This window comes from Mustela erminea, chromosome 12 (assembly GCF_009829155.1).
Source record: "Mustela erminea isolate mMusErm1 chromosome 12, mMusErm1.Pri, whole genome shotgun sequence".
In the NCBI taxonomy this organism is placed as follows: Eukaryota; Metazoa; Chordata; class Mammalia; order Carnivora; family Mustelidae; genus Mustela; species Mustela erminea.
Genome location: NC_045625.1, coordinates 17,523,799 through 17,540,306, shown reverse-complemented (window position 1 = coordinate 17,540,306; position 16,508 = coordinate 17,523,799). Strand labels below are relative to the sequence as shown.

The 16,508-nt window shown below is 52.6% G+C and overlaps 1 protein-coding gene across 1 annotated transcript in view; it reads left to right on the top strand.

Moving 5' to 3' along the window:
* Positions 1–16,508, top strand: part of PAPPA (pappalysin 1) — a 235,286-nt gene that overhangs the window by 171,795 nt on the left and 46,983 nt on the right. The window contains exons 13-15 of the mRNA XM_032307751.1: positions 495–708; positions 10,014–10,182; positions 12,389–12,572. Coding sequence (XP_032163642.1) covers positions 495–708; positions 10,014–10,182; positions 12,389–12,572 — 567 coding nt within the window. The remainder of the gene's footprint in view (positions 1–494; positions 709–10,013; positions 10,183–12,388; positions 12,573–16,508) is intronic.

Here is a 16,508-nt window from a genome sequence, read left to right as displayed (position 1 = left end):
ATGAGGGCAGCCTGCGGCTGTGGCTGGTGTGCACCATCTCTGCGGCTGACTGGGGCTGCTGGGGCTGGTGTGCACCATCTCTGCGGCTGACTGGGGCTGCTGGGGCTGGTGTGCACCATCTCTGCGGCTGACTGGGAAGGCAGCCTGGAAACTAGCAGCTCGGACCATCCAGCACAAACGCAGCGTGGGAGGGTGGTGTGGCCGCCATGCTTCTGTGAGGGGTGGCCCCTGGGGGAGGGAGAGAGGCTGTGGGCGCTAGGTGAAGGGAAAGCTTAGGGGGCAGGGAGGCAAAGGGATTGGAAAGATTTGGAACCAAGAGAAAAAGGCAGACAAAGAAACTTTCAATCAAACTCAAAATCCCCACTGGCCACCCAATGGTGCTTTTGTGCAGTGACATGAAAGGGTCTGGGGGCTTCGGGAAGGGCCCGTTGGGGAGGGCGTGACTGGCCTTGAGTAATGAGCCTGGCCCCTCGGCCCTCTGTCTCTCCTGACAGGCCTCCATGTCCTGAGCTGCAGGAACAATCCCCTGATTATCCCTGTGGTACATGACCTCAGCCGGCCCTTCTACCATAGCCGGGCGGTTCGTGTGAGCTTCAGTTCACCCCTGGTCGCCATCTCGGGGGTGGCCCTCCGCTCCTTCGACAACTTTGACCCCGTCACCCTGAGCAGCTGCCAGAGAGGGGAGACCTACAGCTCTGCTGAGCAGAGGTAAGGGACCCTGTGTCGGAATACCCTGGGCCGTTTGCTAGCCAGAAGCAGATGGAGGAATTCCGGAACCGCGTAGACATGCGTGTGGCTGTGAAAAGTCTGTGTGTTTCTGCCTGCTCCATCCTCTGGCCTCTGGCCGGCTCTGCCTTTGGGCCTGGGAGGCCCACACGTGTCTCTGGATTCCAGGGGTGAGGGAGGGAAGCAGGAATGTGCGCTGGTGGAAACATTCCCTCACCTGGCTTGCAGTCCCAGGGCTGACGATGGCTCGCTTGTATGGTAGACATCGCTTCCCCTCTCTGGGTCTCAGCATCCACATTTGGACAAAGAGAAGAGAGGTGGGTTAGCTGTCCTGCAGCTCGGAAATACTGGACTATTTATTTAGGGGATGGAGGGAGCCTGTATTTTCTGTGTCTCCGTTCACCGTATTCCAGCATTACCCCCACCCGTGCCTCTGATCTGGTGTCTGCTAATGCCCCTCGTCTGAGCTGAGAGAGTGTGGAATTTCCTGGAAAGAGTAAGAGTTTGGGGGATACTCTTATGTGGGTCTGAACGTGTCCCTTCTTGCGTGTGTGTCCATGACAAATTTTCTGAGTCTTGCTTTCCCATTTTTGGATAAACAGACGACCGTCTCTACCCCACCAGTGGGTCATGGGGGTTCAATGGTGCGCCAGAGAGCAAGGCCCTCTCGTGGACCGTGAGGCACTATGCCAAGCTGCTCTATTAATATGGGGTATTTATGGCCACTTGCTGATCTGACAGGGGTGCTTCTCTGCCGAGAAGGCCCCATGAAGCACTTAAAGCCGGAAGAAGCTCTGGAGATCATCTAGGACATCCAGAGTGTCCACACTCTCGCATTGCCCTCTAGAATTCCAGGGCCCCCAAGGGAGAAAGAAGAGCTGGTCCCTGCTCCCACAGCAACTCTCACGTTTGTTTAATGAGATCCAGAAGGAGAAAGAGAGATTGAGGCATGGGGGGTGGGGGCCGTGGTCTCCGTGGGTTCCCCCCAGAGTGAGGCCCTCTGAAAGGCAATCGCCCCCTGCCCTGTGTACCTGGGAGCAAGGAGGGGAGAGGATTGGGGGGCGGGGCGGTGGGGGCAGAGAACAACACCGGCTTTCCCACGCCCCTGCCACCACAGGGGACACAAAAGGTGGTTGCAAAACCCGCATTGTTTTGCACCCACTGTCTCTAGCTTCTGTTGTGCAAAGTCTGTTGCAATCCTGCGGAGGCAAAAGAGCTCCGTAAATATCCCTCACTGTTATATTTCACACTAAAAGGGCTTTTTCATCTCTGGCTCTCCAGACTATAAACATAAGTCAATTCTCAGAACCCAGGGAAACAGTGTTGATGGGCAGCGTCAATCCATTAGACCTTTTTTTTTTTTTTTTAAAGATTTTATTTATTTATTTGACAGAGAGAGTAGGCGGAGAGGCAGGCAGAGAGAGAGAGAGGAGGAAGCAGGCTTTCCACAGAGCAGAGAGCCTGATGCGGGGCTCGATCCCAGGACCCTGGGATCATGACCTGAGCTGAAGGCAGAGGCTTTAACCCACAGCGCTTTCTTTCCCCGTCCTTAACCAGCCACCGGGACCATGGGCAAGCTGGAGACCAGCACTGGCTTCTTTGAATTCTTACCTAACAGTTCCTGTGCCCGAAGTAAACAGTTAGAAGTGTCTCAGCTCCGAAACAAATCAACTGTTTAGCAGCTGTTGGGTTCTCTGACTGGTGGCAGAAGAGCACCGGCAAGGGACAAAGGGTCTCACTGGTTATAGGACTAGGAGCCCATCAGTCCGCCCCGCTGGGCCTCAGCTTCCCCACCCATGGGATGATGGCGGAGGATGGGATATTCCAGTTCTGACATTCCGTGCTTTCCGCGAGCCAGGAGGGGGAGGACACCGACAGGCACTTCATTACCTGAGTCCATTATTTTATTTCATTATCACACCTGTCCTGTGAGGTGTGGACAAGAGACAGTGAGTCAAGGCCATCCGGGCAGTAGGAGGCAAAATCTTGCTTTGTCTGCCCTTGAAAGCCACGAGGTACTCATCAGAGTCAAGCACGTCCAGGAGAGAAGGGGAGTCGTCACGACTGCTCATGTGTGAGCATTTAGTGAGGGGAACAGCCCGAGGTGAGGGGCCTGTGGCCCTGAGGGCCTCCGTGGCTCCGCCCTGAGCGTGGACCTGGCTGAGATGGGCCGAGCCCCCGGGGCCACCGCTGCGGGGCCGGGGGGGATGCTCCAGAGGCCAGGGGCTGGGGAAGGAGGCAGCGGCTCCTGTAGAGCTGGAGAGGCACTCACCCAAACAGTCGGGACCGCACAAATGTGCAAGTGCATTAAAACAAACAAACCAGGAGGCGAGAAAAGAAAAATAAGCAACAACTGTAAAAAGCCACGGGATGTTTTTCTTCATTCTCAAAACACCAAGGTAAATAGCATCACTTTTTATAGCCCGCGCTTCAGCTGGCTCTGGTAGAAACAGCCCACTTGACTCTCAGCTGGTTCCCGGGTCCTGAGAGGGGCCCGCCCCGCCTCCCCAGCCGCCAGCCCTCCGGCCCTCCCGTCCCCACGGATCCTCTTTCTTGCCGCTGCTGGCCCTTCCCCGCCGTCCCCACCCACTCGGCCTCCTCTCCCACCCTTTCCCCTTCCCGTGCTCATTCTCTTCTCCGGAGAGCAGCGGGGTGCCTCGCCGGCTGCCTGGAGAGGAGCATCCCTAGAGCAAAATCAATCCGGGCCGTGGGTTCTGACCTAGAGTCAAGGGTCTCCATTCCCCGGGCAGCACTTGCCCTGAATCCAGAGGCCCACGAAAACAGGATCGGGTGTCAAGGGAGAGGTCCAGTCCTGGAATTCTAGCCAAATCGCAGCACCACACCTAAGGGGAAGAGGGAACGGCGGGGGGCTTAGCCATGGCGGTGGGAAGTTAAGAGGCTAACTCCGTGAGGAAAGCAGCACTCACAGACTGAGGCTCCAGTGTGTCTGACACACACACACAGACACACACACACACACACTATCCTATAGTTCTAAACAGAGACTAACCAGCTTATTATAAAATCCAGTGGGCCATGTGCTTACACAATCAGTAAACTCCCGTCCCCTCTCCCTTCTCTTCCGTCCCTCCTTCCTTCCTACCTTCCTTCCTTCCTCCAACCCCCTTTATTGTTTGCATTCTTTCTCCCTCTACCGCAAACTCGTCCCACTTCCCATGCCAGCCCACCTGGAGGAGGACAGTTCGGCCAGGGAGCTAACTGTGAGAAAGGCAGCTCTAGGAGGACATACATTCTTGAGTCCTTCCAGCCCGCAAGCACTTGGATTGGGCGGGGTGGGGGTGAGGATAGGTACCTACAGGAGCCCACCAAGGAATATCCAACCCATCAGATAACCCTATAGGAAAATCACGTGTGAGATTCGGAGCCCAGGAAGAAGCTTCTTGTGGCCAGAGACCACAGGCTTCCCTAAGTTATGCAGCCCACGCGAGGATCAGCCCCTCTCAGAACACCTGTTGGGAGTTGCTGGTCTGGGGGATATGCCTCATGGATGGAACTGAGCTGCCCGAGCCTGTGTCTCTTCAATGGGACCAGTTGCTCCTGATTCTTCTCCAAGATGTTGTTCAACTTCTGCTCCCATCAGAGGTCCCCTGGAGTTCCTCTGCTTCCACATCCTTGTCAATAATCAGGATTATCAAAATTTATTCTCGCTCTCCCCAAGAGCTCAGAGATTGTATGTCTCTGTTGTTTTGTCTTCATAAAACTGTGGTGGCTGAAAGCTGGGAGGCCTCCACCAGGTTCTCTGGTTCTGCATTCTCATCTGAGGTCCAAGCAAGGGACATGAGCTCCCCCGAGCCACCCAGCCGCTCAGCAGCAGAAGCGGCATTGGAATTCACTTCTCAGGCCTCCTGGGGCAAAGCACATTCCTCTTCATCAGAAGTTTCAAGACCGCTGTCGAATAGGCCAGAAAGGACCACACATAACTTGTGTCTGGCCCTCTCTTCTTTAATAAGTTGCCAACATTTAGCAACCAGGAGTGTTCATAGTAAAGACATGGGTAGGTCTGGAGACACGACAGGGTCGGTGCTGTGGGCCACCTGGGCCAGGAGTGACCTGCTGCTGCTCTGCCGGCCCCCCCTCCCTCACTTGGGCACCCCAAGAGCTGCTCACTGCCATCCTGACCCTGCAGACCTTGACTTTGCCTCATCACCATTGGGCCAGCGCCTCCCTGGCTCCTAGGATTCCAGGGTGTAAAACCCTTTCAGGATCCCCTCCAGCAGCCGCTGCATTCCTGGGCAGAGAACCAGGAGTCCTATCTTGATCATTCTTTCTCTGTCTCACTTCCCAGGGACCCTGCGGCCCTCCTGCCAGGAGCATCTTCCCTCCCTTCCCAGCATGGACATGCTGTCTTATCCGCTGTCTCCATCTGAGCAGCCCAAAGTGACTTATAAACCCCCTTCGGGGGCACCTGGGTGGCTCAGTGGGTTAAGCCGCTGCCTTCAGCTCGGGTCATGATCTCAGGGTCCTAGGATCGAGTCCCACGTCGGGCTCTCTGCTCAGTGGGGAGCCTGCTTCCCTTCCTCTCTCTCTGCCTGCATCTCTGCCTACTTGTCCTACTTGTGATTTCTCTCTGTCAAATAAATAAATAAAATCTTTAAAAAAAAAAAAAAAACCAAACCCCTTCTGTTACTTACTGTCCCCCACCCTGCCCCATAATGTAGTTGCAGCAAAGCAGCAGAATATGGGAGCTAAGCCAAGACTCAAGAGACACAGCCAGGAGTGGGACCCTCACCAGCCCTTTACCGCTGGTCTTCTGTATTCTGCCTGAGCGATACCCACCCATTCTGCTGTCTGTGTCTGGAGACCAGTGTCCTGGGCTGCTGCTTCCAGCCGGCGACGAGAAAGAATTAGGCACAACCAAGTCAGCTGCAAGAGACTGGGAGCAGGGGCCAACAGTCGAAAAGGACGGCTGCCACGAGCAACTCCACAGTCCCACTTTTATTAGATAGAAAACAATAGCCAATAGGAGGATTGATGAAGGTCAAACATTAATCCCGTCTTGCAGACAAGCAAGAAGGAGGATCAAGTTTATAGTTAAACAAGCACATTCAAAGGACTCATCTAACTAACAACGGGCACTCTGGGAAGAGAAAGGAACGCTAACGGATAAGGGGAGCAGGCGGTTTTCTTCCCCCCTGAGCTGACCGAGCGTTCCCGGCTGCCCGGCTTCTGTGAAGGGGCGGCCTTCCACCCTGAGCCAGCCGGGCATCCCCAGCTGCCCAGCTTCACGGTCGTATATCGTCCTTCTCCCCAAAGACCTGTTGCCAGTATATGTATTTCTTAAGGCCGTATCTAAATGTGCTTGGTAACTAGCAAAATCCTCCAGGGGTTACAGTTTAAGTAACAAATTGTTCCGAGGGGCAGCAGCACTGGGCTGTGGGAACAGCAGTGGGGGGATTGGCTATTCAATCACTTAAGGATATGCCTCTATGTGGAACTTGAGTCTATAAAGAAATAAATATATTTATTTATATACAGGTGCACATATAAATATATTTGTGTGTCTACGTATGTGTGTGTATATATGTACATATATATACATACACATATACGGAAAAAAGACAATTTCTAAATATCTGATTATCTTTGTGTGGGGGGAGGGTGTCCCCATCTTTGCCCAGGTGTGAGAATTTCATTGACAAAAGCACCTATGTCCCCTCCCCCATCCCTCAGATCAGCCAGCTTCCTCCCTCTGAGAAGAGTCTTCTTTTTTTTCCCTTCTTTTGTTATTTTTTATTGCTCATCACCGGTATTAAATCCTCCCCCCCTTTTTTTTTAACGAAGCCAGAGGCTTCTCTTTTGTTCCTTGTTTTTGTGTTTCAGCAATGACAGGGCTGTGTCAGGGAGGTATGTGGGAGGGGCACGTGGGGGTAATGTTTATCATTTTTGGACAGTGTGTTCCCACCACCCTTCCAACTTCATTGGAAAGCAAAGAGAAGAGCAGGGGCTTGGAGGACAGGCAGGCAGACCTTACTGGTTTCTGTCCGCACACAGGGCCTTTGGACAGGCAGCTAAGCTCACGGAGTCTCACATTCCTTTTCTCGAAAATGGGAGTAATTGTACTGCCTCAAGGAGTTATGGTGAGGATGCAAGTCAGGTGATGCGGATAAAACGCAGTGGCTGATAGCTGGTACCCATGACCTTCCTTCCCCCCATCCTCCCTATTTTCAAGCCTATAAGCCAGGCACACACAGATGTGCTGGGCAAACAGGGATGCCCCGGTCCCCACAGTGTGTTCTGGAAGACACTAGCCCAGAAATCTCCTATTGGAAAAGGTTATCAGAGTTTGGAAAATCATAGCCCCTTTTAGAAATCCACTATGGGTATCAGAGTATTGAAGGTTCTGAGAAGTCCTGCAATTGTGTGTGTAGGGTGGGGGAAGCTGATTTATTAATCCAGTACTACCAGTTCTTTTGACTGTGAAAACTTTTGGTCAGATAATTCATGTGACCAGGAGAGACTTTCCTTCTACAGCCCAGAGAGTCAGAGTAGAGAAACCACCTTCTCTTGTAGCATCATGGTTTCCAAAGTATTTCTCACCCATGGGCCCTTTGATTGTACGAATATGCTGAGTTCCATTCTGTCCAGGACCTTCGTGAGTGCTCTTTACCCTGCTGGGGATTCCCTGCATGGCATATCCCTTCATTTCATACAGGTTTTAGTTCAGATGTCCCTTCCTTGTGGAGGCTTCCTTCCGTGACCCATCTGCACTTGGTGTCTTTCCCCAACTTCCAACAGTCATCCTCCATGATTTCACCTTTAGTGCCCTCTCTGTGCACACGACTATCTGAAACAGGCTTCTTTATGGCTTTTCTGGGGCACATGTCCTTTCTCCTCAAATTCGCAGGTGGCAGGCATCTTCTTCTTCTTTTTTTTTTTTTAAGATTTTATTTATTTGTCAGAGAGAGAGAGGGAGAGAGAGCGAGCACAGGCATACAGAATGGCAGGCAGAGGCAGAGGGAGAAGCAGGCTCCCTGCCGAGCGAGGAGCCTGATGCGGGGACTCGATCCCAGGACGCTGGGATCATGACCTGAGCCAAAGGCAGCTGCTCAACCACCTGAGCCACCCAGGTGTCCCTGGCAGGCATCTTCTATATAGCCCCATTGTCTAGAACAGTATAGCAAGGTTCCTTTTCAAGGTCTGTTGAATTGATGAATGAGTGGCTGACATGCTATCCCGTTGACACTCCTGAGAGATGAATTGGCTTATTGCTTCCATTTTGCAGATGGGAAGACGGAGTCTCAGCATATGATGTAACTTTCCGAGGTCAAACAACCCATAAATGGCATTGCTGGGATAGGACTCTGATTTGCCCCGTTGCTAAGCCCTGTGCCCTTTCCATGTCAACAAATCCAGTTTTGTTTCCAGTCTATTCTTTTTCTTAGGAAGAACATTAATGTGCAGAGAAATGTGGGGGGGGGCAGGCACATGCTGCTTTTCTCTTCATGGCCCCCACAGCCCAGGGCAGCCCAGAGCCTCCCAGTCATCATCTCAGGAGTGTAGAGCAAGCACGGCCACACTGGAAGGCATAGGTCAGAAGACTGGCTTGAGAGCTGGTAACTTGCGGAGTAAATCTGTTTAAATTGGAACCATGTGGTTCTTGCCCCCAGGCCTTACACATCATGAACAGATGCATTGTGTGGTGTCAGAGCCCTTGCTCTGAGTCCACAGAAACGCTCCTGGAGGCTTCCCCAGGGCACCGGGCGCAGTTCGGTGAGGCCGTCAGGGCCAGGAAGGAGGACAGAGAATCCCAACATCTCCACAGGTGTCACTTTTATCCCTCTCCGCTTCTGAAAGGGGGCATGTGGAGAGGCAAACCAAGACCTTAATCAGATGCTCCCCTCTCCTGAGTTTTTTGTTTTTTGTTTGTTTGTTTGTTTGTTTTTAAAGGCCATTTGTGATGTTCGGAGGCTTTTAGCTCCATGCCACTCCAACTGTGACTCTCAGCAGGCTCCTGAGCCAAGGAGAGAGCTTGGAGATGAGTAACCACCTTCCTCTAAAGCCCCCAGCAGGGTCTCCTGAAATGGGCACCATGAAAACAAATGGAGACTTTCTTCTGAAGCTGGTTTGCCCAGCAATGGCTCGCTGTCCCCGAGCTCTGTGTGCACACCGTGTGGCAGGCGTTGGGGTAGACAGAGTCAGAGAGGCAAAGGTTAGCGAAAACTGCCCCCAGCACACTCTCACTCTTTCCAGTCAATGTCTCAACCTCCTCAAAGTGCTTTAAGTGCAAAGCGCCGCTGCCGCACACTGCCACCATTTAGGAAATCCCGACAGGAGGCCAAGCTGCTTTATTGCAATCAGAGGACAGGGAGATGAAACAGACATTATCTCTCTACCCTCAGGGAAGTTCTAGTCCAGGTGTGGGGCAAGGTGAACAACAAGGACTTTGGAGTCACACATCTGGGTGGGAGCTTAAACAGGTAACTTGATCTCCCTGGTCCCCGATTTTTCCAACTATAAAATGAGTAACACTTAGCTCATAGGGGTGTTGTAAGGACTGAGTGAGCTCATGTACCTAAGCGATCGGTGAACAGTCACTAATGTTACTGCGTGTCTGTGTAACAGGAACAGGAGGGGAAAGATCATCTAGCTCAGGGATTTTAGATTTCCATTTCCTTAAGGATTAGCACACATTCTGGCACATGGTGGGCACCCAGGCCTTGTGCTTTCAGTGCATGAAGTATGAGGCCATTTAGAGAAAGGAGGGCAGGAGGCCTGCCAGGGAGCCCCCCCTCTCCAGGGACACGGGGAAGCTTCCTGTAGACATTTACATGGGGCTGGGACTGAAGAGTGGGTAGCATTCAAACTGGCAGGAAGGTTAGAACGGCAGCCACAGCAAGAAGCAAGGCGTGATCCTGTACGACCTTACTAACAATTTGTTTTACAATTTATAAAAGAGTTCTACCTTCAGCACGTCCGTTGAGTCTCACAACCCTATGGTTTGGCCCCGTATGAGCACTCTCTGAAGCTCAGAGAGGGGAGTACCTTGCCCAACGCCACCCAGCTTCTAGGTACTAGAGCACAGACTTGTTTACACTATGAGCGACCGCCTGTTGAGTGTTTCTGTGGGCCGGGAGTTGTGCTCTGTGTTTGTCCTACCCTCTCTCTGTTTTCATGCTCACTGCACCCCTCCGAAATGAGTACTCTCACCAAATACAAAGAGGCTGGCGTTCAGCTTGGTGCCAGACGCATCAGCTTTGACCTTCCCGCCGGCATGCGGTGGGCATGAAAGCCCCCACTTACCCTCTTGCTGCTTCCCCCCCAACCAGCTGTGTGCACTTCGCATGTGAGGCCTCCGACTGCCCGGAGCTGGCCGTGGAGAACGCGTCTCTCAACTGCTCCAGCAGTGACCGCTACCACGGCGCCCGCTGCACCGTGAGCTGCCGGACGGGCTACGTGCTCCAGATACAGCGGGACGACGAGCTCATTAAGAGCCAGGTGTGTGCAGGTGCTGGGCTCGGAGCCCCTCTCCAGCCCCCAGGGTGGGGGGCGGCTGGCCTGGAATGGAGCTTCTCGCAGAGTTCTGCCACCCAGCAAAGACGCAATAAATACGTGTTGACAGAATGCATCCACCCGTGAACCTGGAATTTCCAAGACCACAGTTCCCGTGTGGAGTAGTGTCCCACACAACACGTGTCAGTCTTTGTTGGGGGTTGCAAATGTGGAAAGGCCCATGCGGAGCCCTCGGGAAGGAAACCCTTACAGGCCGAGCTCCGCTGCAGGGAAAGGAGCCGCGTTAGAAAGAGGGGAGCCCTCTGTCAATGAGGTGCTCACTCATTCACTGTCATCATAAAACAGATTGCAAAGCATCTGTTCGCCAGGAACCAGATGCCGTGGTAGGTGCTAGAGCAAAAAACAAATGTCACTGAGATAAACCTGCGTCCTCCTCCCAAGGAGGAGGACCGTTGCCGGGAACGGGCAGGGAGTGAGTCATGACGGCACCGTGTGATGAACGCCGGTCGAGGCAGGTGCCGGGTGTGGTGGAAGCCCGGCGGACTCACCCTGGAAGTGACTGGGAAACAGAGAACCAGACGGATGGATGGGCACAGGGGTGTGTCCTGAGGAGGGGCAAGAAATGGGTTCTGGGGGCACAGGTATGGGAAGGTATGGGAAGTGGTATGGGAAATGGTATGGGAAGGCCTGTGGCTAAGAAAGAGTATGCTCCAGACAGATCTTTTCCCCTCCCCTGAACTCACCCAAGCAGTGAGGCTGGAGGGGCAGGCAGGGTCTTCCGGTCAAGGCCTGGTTCGCTTGCCCAGGTTTGGGTTTGATCTTTAGGGCCACGGGAGCTTTTGAAGACAGTGACGTGGTCGGATAGTGGTGGATCAAGGTCCTTCTGGCTGTCCGCTTGGGTATGGCATGGCGTCCGGCGGTGAGAGCAGCCACGGGAAGAGCCGTCGCAAGCCATAGGAGTTGCTCGTGGACAAGGGCAGTGTCAGGCACAAGGGGCATGGTGGAGTACTGCTGCAGCCAGACGCTGCCGTGGGGTCTCAGAGTGGGCACTGGGGCAATGAATCCCAGAGATCTGAGGGTTCCAGAGCTTTGCCACTAGAGGCAGCTTTTCCTGGGGCCCTGCCAGCAGGCTTCCCCTTCCAGCTGCGGACACACAGGGACACTCCTGTGGCATGGAGCTTCCGCGCTGAAACAGAGTCCCCTGTCGAGGCAGCCCCAGGGTCCCCAATTGCTTGTCTCAGACACCCACTTCCTTGTGTCGGACATGGCAGGTCTGAACTCCTGTGGAAACAATTAGGCTGTTTTGGCACAGAGGGACCTCTGCTGCCTTTGATGTGTGCTTAAGAGGGGAAAAATGTCCTTTGCTTTTAAAACCCCGGATCAACATTTGGCATCCCCCGTCCCCTGGGATCTGGCGGCTTCCTCCTTGAACAGCAGGCTGTGGGCTGCCCGTGGCGGTCCCTCCCTTGGCTCGGAAGCCCGGCCTCACCCTTCCACCCATGCACCACTGCCATCTTCTCCTTCGGATCCAATCCCTGTCGACCCTCTTTGCTTTTCCCAGGCTTGTCCCAAGCTCACGTCTACCTCTCTCAACGATCTCAGAGCAGGGAGTGGCTCCTAGAGCAGCCCGGGGTTCAGTGCCAATGCAAGAGCTCAAGGAAGGAAAGGGACTTTTCTGTGGTGTCTAGCACAGGGGACAAACATATCCCATATCCCAGGGCACTGCCCACTCGATGCCAAACACTGAAGCGGCTCCCTGTTGCCTCCTGCAGAGCCAGGAAAAGGTATGATGATCAAGAGCCAGTGAACAAATGCTGTGCCATTTTTCACGGGCCAGTTCATGAAAGCAGTCATCAGGCCCCAGGAGTCTGAGTCCCGAGATTCTCATCAGCACGATGGGAACGCTGATCTGGGAGACTCGGCAGGGAGCGGTTCGGAGTGCGGCTGTTAGGTTCGGTTCCCACGTACCCTCTTTACAGCCATGTCGCTTGGAGCTAACCAGTGTCTCTGCGCCTCAGTGTCTGCATCTGAAGAATGGGAACCGAGACACCGAATTCATTAAAAGCCAGTTACAGTTCAGCATGGGTTTCCGGGAACCAGGAGGAGACTCCCGAGTTGTTGCGTGGGGTAGAAGAGGTGTCCCCCACATCTGGCGTGCCGTCTGCTTATTATCCCCACCTCTACCTTCCAGGTGGGACCCAGCGTGACGGTGACCTGCAGCGAGGGCAAGTGGAACAAACAGGTGGCTTGCGAGCCAGTGGACTGCGGCGTCCCGGACCAGCATCACGTCCACGCCGCGTCCTTCTCCTGCCTTCAAGGCACCACCTTTGGCAGCAAATGCTCCTTCCAGTGCCGTCACCCTGCGCAGCTGAAAGGTATGGAGGAGGAGCCTTCGGCTCGGTGGGCCCTGCTTCCTCTGTGGGACACCCAGAGGCTGCTCCCAGGCACTCCCCCAGGTCTCCGACAACCGGGGTTGGGCGGGCTTTTATCTGCCCTTCTGGTTTCCCTCTACCAATGGAGGGAACGCATGTGCACTGTTTTGCTGTGCAGCCAAGGAGAAAGCAGTGTGTGGCTAATACGGCAGTGAATTCTCCTCCAGGGTCCCTGCAAGTCTTACAGAAGAGAAAAGGGAAGGAATGAAGCGGGGGAGGGAGGGAGGAATAAAAAGATTAGAAGAAGATTTGGAACAGACACGACTGGCTCACTACATAGGATTAGGGCCCAGTAAGCCTAAGAGATGCGTCTTATTATTACTGCCCTGTTCCCAGGGGAGGACACGAAGCCTCAAAGAGGTTAAAGAACTTGCCCAAGGCCACTCTCTCCACAGTGGCATCCACGTGGGGGCCCAGGTGTGTCTGTCACCAAAGCCATTGCTCCTCTTTAGGAGGAAAGAGGAAATGGGCAGGAAGCCCTTGCTGGAGAGCTCCTGGGCAAGGCCCCAAGGTGTTGGAGTGAGTGAGGCAGAGTCAGACATACGGGAGAAGAGGCCGGCCTGGCTGACCAGGACGTCAGGACCAGAAGGGTTTTCAGAGCTCGTATTGAATAACTGATTATTTGGAAACATGGGGAAACCAAGGTCCAGTGAGAGAGGAAGGAAGGAACATGGAGAGAATCACAGAGCAAGTTAGTGCTATTTCCAGAAAGAATGCTCTTGGCTTCCAGTGCAAACACTAGGGTTTGACATGACGTGACATGATCTCCAAGTTACAATGGTTCGACTTAACAAGTTTTTGGTGGTGTAGAAAGTGGTGTGTCTTCAGTTGACACCCGACTCTGAATTCTGAGCTGCCGATATGTGGTCCAGCACAGCCTTGGGGTGCTGGGCAGTGACCCTTCATAGCAGATACCCACACAGCCATTCTGTCTGCCACTTACAGTAGAGTAGTCCATAAATCACATGACATATTCCTCTCTTGATTATAACATATGCTTTGCGTGAGACAATTTTGCCCCACTTTGAAGGCTAATGTAAGTCTTCTGAGCACGTTTAAGGTTCGCTGGGCTGAGCTAGGATGTTTAGTAGGTGAGGCATACAAATGCATTTTTGACTTGCAATATTTTCAACTGAGGATGGGTTTATTGGGAGGCCACCCCATTATATGTCGAGGAAGATCTATATCCTCTTTTCTCAGAGGTGCCCTCTCCTTTCCTTGTTTTATCAGAGGGACTGTCATCCCTTTATCAGACACCCCAGATGATATCTCCCTCAAGCAGGGGTCCTTCACATGGGTCCAGCCACCAAGCAAAGGTCCCGCCGTCACTTTACTGTGTGGGAATATGGACTCCGGTGGGGTTGGGGGACAGAGGGGAGGTCTATGAATTCTCTTGAACTTAGATATAATACTATGTATTCATGAGTTTCAGGCATTTTGATGATTAGAGAGAGTCAGTCGTTTCCCCAGATTTTCAGGGGGAGATAGAACTCCCAATGATTACTGGACATGAGTTCCTGGAAGGCAGTGGCTACATCTAATCCATTTTCCCATTGCTGTCAGCAAGCCCAGAATCTGCACTTAATAAGACTCAATAAAGTGTTTTGACTGGATGGCTGGATACATTGATAAAAGTCATGCCACAGGAAATGTTTCTTTTGAGAGGTGAATGAAAGACCAAGTTATCTCCTTAAACAACCCCAAAAGAAAAACAGGAAGCACTCAGGGGATGCAACCTTTAGGTCCCCTCACTTTTAACCCAGTATGACTTGAGTACAGGAGCTATAGATGTTTCAGGTGAGGTACTGTAAAGATGCAGGCTGGGGAGAGGGGAAGACACTGGGAACTGTTTTCCACATTTCAGGCTTTCCGAGTCCTTCTGTTGGCCCAGAGGTGGGGTGTGTTCATGACTCCAGACCAAGTAATCACACTTCTCTTCTCGGGCAGAGACCTCTGGGAAGGAACAGGGTGTAAACTAGCATTGATTATCACAGACCCCATTGTGGCTAAAGGTGATTCTTTAAAAAAAATAATTATTTATTTTGGAGAGAGAGAGAGCACGTGCATGTGCTCATAAGCTGGGAGAAGGGGCATAGGGAAAGAGAGAGAGAAAATCTCAAGCAGACTCCACCCTGAGTGCAGAGCCAAACACAGGGCTTGAACTCACAACCCTGAGACCATGAGCGGAGCTGAAATCAAGGGTTGGACACTTAACTGACTGAGCCACCCAAGTGCCCTGCTAATAATGATTCTTTATCAAAGTGATTCAGACCCTTCTGCTGTTGCTTCTCTGCTGACTATGGTGGAAGGGGGGGTGACCCCGCTGTGGAGACGAGGCCCCAGGGGGATCATCATTTTGATAGCTGTTGATCTCAACTTTGTTCTTAATGCAGAGAAGTCTCATTCCAGTGGCCACGCTGACCCACTGGGACCCACTGGCATTTTTTTTTAAATTTTTAATTAATTTTTTAATTAAGTTTATTATTTATCTGAGAGAGAACGAAAGCAAGAGAGATCACAGAGGCAGAGGGAGAAGCAGACTCCCCACCGAGCAGGGAGCCCGATGTAGGGACTCCATCCCAGGCCCCCCGGGATCATGACCTGAGCTGAGGCAGTCGTTCAACCAACTGAGCCACGCAGGCGCCCCCCACTGGCATTTTGCGCACCTTGGCTGTCAGCATCATCCAGTGCTCGGGTGCTTCTCCTCGGGTCTGCAGGCAGTGAGGGCTGCCTTGAGCTTGTTAACGCCCCTTCTCAACCCAGGGGTAAAGAGGTGAACAGTACAACTCTTTTCCTCCATTTATTGTTTGCTTTCCTTTCCTCCCTTCATTTTGCTTTTCCTAGCAACATAATTGAAGCCAAAGAGCACTGTCTTAGAATCTGACAGACTGGGATTCCACTCCTGGCTCTGCCCTTGCTGTTGAGATTCAAAGAGCTAGTTCATGGCTCTGAGCTTCAGTGCTCTCATCTGTAAAATGGGTGGAGAAGGGCCCACTTTGAAGGGTCAAGATTGAGGCCTGAAAGAGAAGGTATGTGTAAGATTCCAGAACCAGAGAAAGTGCTTAATGAATACTGACCTACCCCAAGGGGCGCCCTGTGAGCTGTGCCGCGGCCTCTCTCCCAGCCCTCACCTCCGTCTCATGGAGCCCTTAGTCCTGGGGGCTGTGGAAACACATTCCCTCCTCGGCACTCTGCCCAGGACCCAGAGGCTAAGTGTTGGCTGCCAGGTAGCCAGCACCCAGGACAGGCAGTGACGTGTAGCCCCCAGGGAACTGGTAGAATGTGGGTAACCCCCCAAAGTGACTCCCCTCTTCTATTTCCAGTGAATTTTTCTTGAATATCCCTTCTTTCACTTAAATTCTGAGCCCTCTTCAAGATGTATGTAAAATATCCTGCTAACTCGAAGCCTCAGGGTCCCTTCTGCCAGGACCCTTTACCTAGGGAGCACTACCCGTATAGACAGAAGCTACAGAAACAGAGGGAAAATACGTTCTCAAGTTCAACAGCAACAACAAAACTTCAAAATCATAAATGTTTAATTAAAAGGCTGAATATACCACATTACTTCCATCACTCGTCAACCTCAACTCAGCTGTGTTGGGTGCACTTGAGTGTGGAGTAGGGCTAAAAGCAAGCATGCCTTGGAGCTCTGGGCTGGCTCATTTGGAAGAGCAAGGAGCTCTCGGTCTTGAGGTTGTGAGTTTGAGCCCTGTGGTGGGTGCAGAGATTACTCAAATAAATAAGTAATCTTAAAAAAAATGTAAAGTAAGCACATCTTCCTCCTTCAAAGATCTTTTTAAAAGGCCCACTGTGTGCTTCTGGTTCTTGTTGCCTTTTCTGTCTGCTTTGCCTCTCCAACCTCAGATTGAAAACTCAGCC